Source organism: Xenopus laevis, chromosome 3S (genome assembly GCF_017654675.1).
Source record: "Xenopus laevis strain J_2021 chromosome 3S, Xenopus_laevis_v10.1, whole genome shotgun sequence".
Taxonomy (NCBI): Eukaryota; Metazoa; Chordata; class Amphibia; order Anura; family Pipidae; genus Xenopus; species Xenopus laevis.
Window position 1 is genome coordinate 35842784 of NC_054376.1, and position 8716 is coordinate 35851499.

General features: G+C 41.9%; 1 protein-coding gene across 4 annotated transcripts in view; it reads left to right on the forward strand.

Moving 5' to 3' along the window:
• blm.S (Bloom syndrome RecQ like helicase S homeolog) overlaps positions 1-7734 on the forward strand; it is a 31771-nt gene extending 24037 nt beyond the window's left edge. For 2 of the 4 annotated variants that reach the window (XM_018254030.2, XM_018254031.2), the window contains exons 17-22: positions 1759-1903; positions 2199-2398; positions 2505-2700; positions 4949-5071; positions 5171-5378; positions 7448-7734. In XM_018254030.2, coding sequence (XP_018109519.1) covers positions 1759-1903; positions 2199-2398; positions 2505-2700; positions 4949-5071; positions 5171-5378; positions 7448-7607 — 1032 coding nt within the window. In that variant the 3' untranslated portion in view covers positions 7608-7734. 4 annotated transcript variants of the gene reach the window in all.
• The last annotated feature ends 982 nt before the right edge of the window (positions 7735-8716 follow it).

Genomic DNA, 8716 nt, shown 5'->3' on the forward strand with positions numbered 1-8716 from the left:
CCACAGTAATCGTAGTAGCTCCCTTCTGGCCGCGAAGAACCTGGTTCTCCGATCTTCAAGAACTGTCCGTGGCTCCACCGGTCCGGCTGGACGGCAGGCCAGACCTTCTGCAGCAAGGGCCCATAGCTCATCACAATCCCGGTCTGTTTGCTTTGACGGGCTGGCTGTTGAAGCATCCATCTGGCGAAATCAGGGATTGACGGAAGAGGTTATTGCTACTATGCTCAAAGCTCGAAAACCATCGTCTTCCAAGTCGTACCATAGAGTTTGGCACTCCTACCTCGAGTGGTGCAATGAGTCAGAATTTTCGTTCATGGAGCCCTGTATCCCTCGAATCTTGTCCTTTCTTCAGCGGGGCCTCCAATTAGGGCTTAAACTCAGCTCCCTCAAGGTGCAAGTTTCTGCCCTTTCTATCCTATTTCAAAAGCGCCTAGCTACTGAGGAGACGATTCGCACCTTTCTACAGGGAGTCACTCACGTGGCACCCCCATTCCGACCGCCTACAGCTGAATGGGATCTCAATCTGGTGCTGGAAGCCTTACTTGATCCTCCCTTTGAACCCCTGGGTTCAATTTCCGATGCATGGATGACGTGGAAAGTGGTCTTTCTGATGGCAATATCCTCTACTAGACGAGTATCTGAACTTAGCGCTCTGTCTTGCGACTCTCCATATCTCATCTTTCACAAAGACAAGGCTGTTCTACGCACACTTCCACATTTCATGCCGAAGGTTGTTTCGGAGTTCCATCTGAATCAGGAGATTATCGTTCCTTCCCTCTGTCCGGAACCTAAGAACGATAAGGAACGCAGGATCCACAGCCTTGACGTAGTCAGAGCTCTTCGCTGGTACGTTGAACGGTCAAAAGCCTTCAGAACTTCAAGGTCATTGTTTGTGATTCCCTCTGGACCTCGAAGAGGACAGGCAGCTTCTAAGACTTCTCTTGCTCGTTGGATTAGAGAAACTATCAAGCAAGCATATACTACAAAGGGAAGAGCACCGCCTGCAGGTATCCGGGCTCATTCCACTAGATCGGTAGGTGCCTCTTGGGCTTGGCGTAACTCTGCTTCCTTGGAGCAGATCTGCAAGGCGGCTACCTGGTCATCCGTTAACACATTTACCAAGTTTTACAAAGTTGACACCTTTTCCTCGGCCGAGGCTTCTCTCGGGCGTAAGGTGTTGCAAGCAGTTATTAAGTAATTCTGCAGTTTCGGTCTATGCTCGCACCCACCCTGCTGTTTGGGACTGCTTTGATAAGTCCCCATCGGTCCCTGTGTCCCCCTAAAGACGACAGAGAAAACAGGATTTTTGTACTCACCGTTAAATCTGTTTCTCTGTAGTCGAAAGGGGGACACAGGGCTTCCCGCCCAGTGACGAGCTACAGACCATATTTGGTTTTCTGAATAGGTTCCTTGGTTTACTAGTTCTGCCTGTTATAAGTTTAGTAATTCTAGTAGCAGCTTTGGAACAAACTGAAGTCTGAGTACAGTGTGTGGGGTTAAGCCTAACCTGGCACGCCCACTTTAATTACTTCAAGTGTCCTGCCTCCTGGAGGATGGAGCTTAACCCCATCGGTCCCTGTGTCCCCCTTTCGACTACAGAGAAACAGATTTAACGGTGAGTACAAAAATCCTGTTATGTGACACACATGGAATATCATTGGTTTTAAAATTCTCACTTCTTTTCAATTTCTACGGTTCATTATAATTTCACAAATAAATTGGCTGTACAAATACTGAACTTCTCCTGTTTTTCATAAGAACTACAAATCCAGAGATGTGACAGATGATGTGGGAAACATTGTGAGATTTGTGCAAGATAATTGCTCCTTAGTACAAGGACGTGGCAAGGGTAGAAGTAACAACACTCGATTGACCCTTAACATGATGGTAGATATATTCCTAGGTAAGTACCACACTGCAATAATGAAACAACCCAAGTACTTGTATACTCTGTTAATGTTGCTACTGTACAACTAAAACAGTAGTTATAGTGCAGTGTGTATGATGCTTATCATATTTTTATTCTAAATGGGATACAGTTTGGTTCTAGTCTGCAGTTTGTAACACACTATTTATGTAGGACCATAATATAAAAACGGTATTCCTTGTAGGGAACCACAATGAGAACAATACTTAGAAAACAAATATTTATATAACTATAAAGAAATAATATATTTGTGTTCCTTTCATTACACCAGGCTCTAAGTCTGCAAAAATCCAGACTGGTTTATTTGGGAAAGGAGCTGCTTATTCACGACACAATGCAGAACGTCTCTTCCGGAAGCTAGTCCTGGATAGGATAATAGATGAAGAGCTTTACATTACTTTCAATGATCAGGCTGTGGCGTATGTAAAAATGGGAGAGCGGGCACAAGCTGTGCTAAATGGATTCTTGAAGGTGTGTCTCCAGTATACAGACCAGTATACAATATTTATGTGTACAAAGCTAGTAAAAGCTTGTATTCATATATATCAAAATTGTTTTTTATTAAAAAAAAAAATAGGTTGATTTCCAAGACACAGAAAGTGCAAGCAGCATCAGAAAACAAAAGGCATCAGTTGTCACCAACACTTCCCAAAGGGAAGAAATGGTCAAGAAGTGCCAAGCAGAGCTCACAGAACTCTGCAAACGCTTGGGCAAAATATTTGGAGTCCATTACTTCAATATCTTTAACACGGCCACCATACGGAGAATTGCAGGTGAGTGGTTGCTCTAGCATAGTGGGTAATGTTTCTAAAGTGATCTCTGGTGATCTTTGTCACAGACTTTAAAGCTGGCATCTAGTCCATTTTTATCTGTACTAATATATGTGAAATTATCAAATAAAGATTCGTGCCAAATGGATGTTGCAACTAGCTGTGGGACAGCAAAGAACCAGAGATGAAAATCTGTTTGCTATGCAGTTATGGCAAGCAATTTGTAAGGAACAGGGGAATGCTTAGCTTGTTACGCATATAACCCTCTTCTGCTACTGCATGAGATCTAGCACGCATGTACTTGTGTGTAGCGCTACAGGAGTCCTGTGCCTCCGCTATATGGGAGAGCAGGTACACTATAAAATGGCATGACTCCACCCAGGGTCAGTACAGACTGAACTGTTTTACCCCTCCCTGGGAAACTTTTTTCTGATCATACACAGTGATATGGTTGAAAGGTTTTTTTGTAAAACACAGTAACTTTAAATACAAGCAGACATATGGATTCCTTTACAGCCTCTCATTGATTGTGCTGTTTGTAGCCACATGAACAGTAAGTGCCTCCCACAATTACAGTATATACTCTCAACTTTACAGGATGAGTGTTCACAACACCCCAGATGTAGTATTGCCTGCCTTTGGTGCACAATCCCCAATGAAGGTGAATCTCACAAGGGTCCTACCCTCCAAGGATCTATCTATCCCTGAGCCTGACCACTTGAGTCCCTAAGCTGGAGGCCTTGTCACCACAGGGTACTAACCCTCCAGGTCTCCTTGTTGGAACCTCATGCTCACTATATAAATCCTGATCCTGTCTTTCACTCCTAGAGTGACTATAACAGATCTGCTCTTGCACTTACTTCACCTATTCTGGAACCTTCCTTTATTCCAAGTCTCCATGCAGCACCAGTGTCCTTTCTCTAGCAAGTGTGCAGTCCAAAGAGATTGAGCACCAGGATTGCCTGGTTTACGTTTCAAAACCAGCCAAAGGCTATCAAAAAACTAGCCAAAAAGTTGCCAAAAGCCATTTTAAAAGTAGCCCAAAAATAGCCCAATTTGTACGCTGAAAAAGCTTAATAAAATAAATTACAACAATATGGGTATGAAATCAATGAAGTTTTCCAATTACTTTTCTACATTACAGAGGACACTTTTTCCATTTTCCCTGCAAGTTGGGAAAGATTTCTATAGACAAGAAAAAGTGATTTATCTTTACTGAAATTGAAATGCTGCATCAAATACAGCTCTGTGTTCAAGTTGAACAGGTTGAATTCATTATTAATGTAGGGGAAACATAACTTTGTATAGAAACATATTTTGCTGCTGGCACAGAAAGTATAGTTACTTGTATTCTCTATTTACCAGGGCACTGCCAGTGCAAGGACTGTTTCATTAGTCTTTCCCAACACCTAGTCATGTAGTCTCTGTTGTTGCCAGTAAGCTACAAGCTACTCATGCTTTATACAGAGCCTCTGCTCCCCATGATCACACACACAGTCACACACACGCTGCCTGCACAAGGTCACACACACGCCAGTCCCTCTCTTTATTCAGCCAGGCAGACTCACCACACCACACAGGGGCGCCAGTCTCATGTCCAGGGTTTCTTCCTCTACCTAGACAGCTGCAAACCACTCAATTTGCATTGAAAAAATTGGACTGGTATTAAAAGTCCAAACCCGCAGCAAATTCCAAAACTAGCCCAAATCTGTACGTTGGCAGGTTTGGACTTTTAAAACCTGTCCCTACATTTTAAAGGTAGCCCAATTTGGCTACAAATCCACCAACCCTGCTGAGCACATGTGGGCATATATTTTTTGTAACCTCTGGGGAACTACTCCCCCTCTCCTGTGGGGAAAAAGGACCCAGTCCAGCTGTCCAAATAAAACCCTGGGGTATAGAAAAACCTTAACCTTTTATATATTATACATCTACTGGCAAGTCACTGAACTGCCAGCAGAATTCATTCACATAGGAAAAGGGAAACGGCTTCCCTTGTAGAACTGAGGACCCATTCTAGCTGACTAAGTTATGCCCAGAGGACCAAAGGACCTAAAGGTTAGTAAAACCTTTACCCTCCTACACGCATATGATATGATAATGGAAAATTCATGCAAGTTCCATCAAAAAAGTATGGTCTTTTTTGAACCTAGTGTTTATATTCCATATGTCTCAGTTTTAGATAAGAATAGTGAATGTCTGTTAAGGTCAATATGGAAAGGCATTATAGTCTAGCATTCCTTTGTTACAGAGTCACTATCTCCTGAGCCTGAAGTATTACTTCAGATTGATGGTGTTACAGAGGATAAGTTGGATAAATATGGTGCTGAACTCATCGATGTTTTACAGAAATATTCCGAATGGACACTTCCAGGTATAACGCACACCTCTGCATATGTGCCATATATTTGTTAAAAGGAAAATGAAAGCACCAAATACCAGTTTTTTTTATCCAATTTTTTTATCCATTCAGTTGAAGATATTTGCCAAAAATCTGGTGGGCCTGCTAATGTCTCTGCAAGGAGATATAATAGCGATCATGATGATGATGAGAGTTGTGATAAGTCCTCTTACTTCAGCTCCAACAACAAGAAAGGTCCAAAGCGGAAAAATTCTGCGTACTTTGGGAAGTCCAAAAAACGAAAGACTGGAGGAGATGGTCAGCAGTCCCGTTCCAAGAAGTAGGTTCCAACATACTATAACATCATTGTATGACAACTATCTTTGCTGTCAGACTAATGCATGTCTAGTTCATATCAAACCAAGTTGCGGCAAGTTTCATAAAACCTTTATTTTCAAAGTAAAACTTTTTTTTTTTTTCTAAGCTTGTTTTCCCTGTGAAACGAAATGACTTATGTCACACAGTAAAGGTGGCCAAACACGGAGAGATCCGCTCGCTTGGCGATGTCGCCAAATGAGCGGATCTCTCTCCGATATGCCCACCTTGAAGTGGGCAATATTGGGCAAGATCCGATTGTGGGCCCTAGGGCCCAATGATTGGATCCTAACGAATGGGAATGGGCGGTCGGATCACGGGACCGCATCAACGAACAGATGCGGCCACGATCCGACGGGATTTTTTGTCCCATCCGATCGAGAAGCCTGTCGGCAGCTTTTATCGGCCCGTGTATGGCCACCTTAAAAGTAAGTAATTGTGTAATCTATTTGTTTGAGACATTTTCTTGCACCAGGACTATAGTCTCCAGCTGGATGATCCATGACTAAATTCCTACCTACAAAGGAAGTTTGTTCGCCTATTACATATACAACACTTGAAGAGTTAAAAAAAAATTTTAGCACTGTACTCAAACATGTTGAGGTGCACATTATTATGATCTTAAAGGGATACTGTCATGAGAAAAAAACATTTTTTTCAAAATGAATCAGTTAATAGTGCTGCTCCGGCAGAATTCTGCACTGAAATCCATTTCTCAAAAGAGCAAACAGATTTTTTTATATTCAATTTTAAAATCTGACATGGGGCTAGACATTTTGTCAATTTCCCAGCTGCCCCCAGTCATGTGACTTGTGCCTGCACAAGAGAAATGCTTTCTGGCAGGTTGCTGTTTTTCCTTCTCAATCTAATTGAATGTGTCTCAGTGGGACATGGGTTTTTACTATTGAGTGCTGCTCTTAAGATGGCCATAGATGCAAAGATCCGATCGTACGAATCATCGTACGATCGGACTTTCCCATCTCCCGACCCGCCACTAACCATTCAGATCAAAGTCTTACCAGTCAGATTAGTTAAAGAACAGATCAGCAATGTTCTACCCCTGACCGCAATCGTAAGATATCTATGTTCAACCAAAGCTAGTGACAGTCTCCCACTGAAAATCGTACGATCGACAATACACGCAGAGATATTATCGGCAGCCGACAGAAATTTTCTAACCTGTCCGATCGACCAAACGACCGATCTCCGCCGGACGAAAAATGTCGGGACTCTCCACACACGGTCCGAATATCGTACGAATCCTTGATTCATACGATCAGATCTTTCGTCTATGGCCAGCTTTATATCTACCAGGCAGCTGTTATCTTATGTTAGGGAGCTGCTATCTGGTTACCTTCCCATTGTTATTTTGTTTGGCTGCTGGGGGGAAAAAGGGAGGGGGGTGATATCACTGTAACTTGCAGTACAGCAGTAAAGAGTGATTGAAGTTTATCAGAGCACAAGTCACATGACTTGGGGCAGCTGGGAAATTGACAATATGTCTAGCCCCATGTCAGATTTCAAAATTGAATATAAAAAAATATGTTTGCTCTTTTGAGAAATAGATTTCAGTGCAGAATTCTGCTGGAGCAGCACCATTAACAGATTCATTTTGGAATTTTTTTTTTCCCATGACAGTATCCCTTTAAACAAGGACTTTGTAACCAGAAAGGAATTGCCAGTAGTTTAACCCACACTGAAGTGTCAAACAGCTTCTAGAAACACACATGCCGCTCAGTCTTATCTATATTCAGGAGTTGACCAAGTACTGGAAACAGTATATAAAGTTATACATACAATCTGTATGCAATACACACACAGAAAAAAAGAAATAGTGTGGTACACTGAAAAATGTGGTTGTTGGTCACAAGGAAGCACAGAACTTCGTTAATTCCATGGATCCAAAATAACTACTTAGCAATTGACAACTGCAGAATCAAAGGGGTGGCTGAACATACAGCCATAACTGGAATATAATTTGTATTGTATAAGATTGTGGTCTAAATATAATCTGTTTTTTTATTTCTTTACTAGTGGGAATAGTTCATACGCTAGGAAAAATTCTACTGCCAAAACATCTAGTAGCTACATCAGTGGTTCAAAGACAGGAGCTGACAAAAGACCTGGGTTTATGGCTCCACCAATGCCTCAGCCCAACAGACGCTTCCTTAAACCATCCTACTCTATGTTTTAATCTGCAATATTATCTCGGACTGACAAAACCATCTGTATATTATGTATAATATATAAATATATATATTTGTTGGATTTCTATGTTTCGTTGAAAGTAATGTAGATGCTAATAAATTAGTATTAACTTGTTAAAGAAATCATCATCTTTGTCTTGTTGTTTCGCTGCTGGGGGGGGTGGCAGTCTTTCCTGCAGGAATGTATTTTCTTTAAGAAAACTGGGTGCAGTATTACCCCCTTTTCACTTAATGCTCTTTATTTACACAACATGCCTCCAGCATGAAAGGTATTAAACCCATAGAATATCAATATGATCCTTCTCATCAGAGTAGCTGACAGTACCCCAATAGTTCAACTTGCTTATTCATAAATATCCATTAGAGGGGTTTGCCTTGAGCACAGGAAAAATGCAGATTGTGAGCAGTCATTTCAGCATTAAACATTTATCTGTCACCCTTGAGGGAAGGTACATGGCCTTATAGCTCAACAACATTAGACTTGTGGTGCAGTGGGGTGTGGGACAGAACTATGCTACACCTTCCACTTCATACAGTAACGAGCCCTCAATAGTGAAACATTGGTCCTAGCCTTATTGACTCCCCAACTCCCATGTGAGACCTTGAAGAGAAACATGTGAAACCCTATGCAATATGCAATCCACTAGTTAAGCCGAAGTTGCAATATGCATCTGTCACACTGTATATTGTGAAAACACCATTTCATTCTCATAGGCTACATGCTTTGGATGTATCCAGTCAGGTTGAATATCAATGCATTCAAAATGTTTCCTTAAATAAAACTTTTCAGGAAAAAACACTTATGGTCATGGGCACAAAAGCATTTGTATGTGTTCAGCAGAACTGGCGCCTTCAGTACAGCTAAGGACTCTGCTACTAAGCAAGGTGCAACAATTGCATGCAGTCTGCCATGGTTTTTTTGCAGTACTATTTCCTAGACTTCCACTGTAATTGCAGGTGACAATAAAGTAGCATACCCCACAACTATATTCCACATTTGCTGTTGCAATCTCCCCCCTCGTGGCTCATTCCGCAGCCCTCCCTCCTAGGTCTTCAGCCCTCACTCTTCAACCCTCATTACAAAAGCCACCCGTGC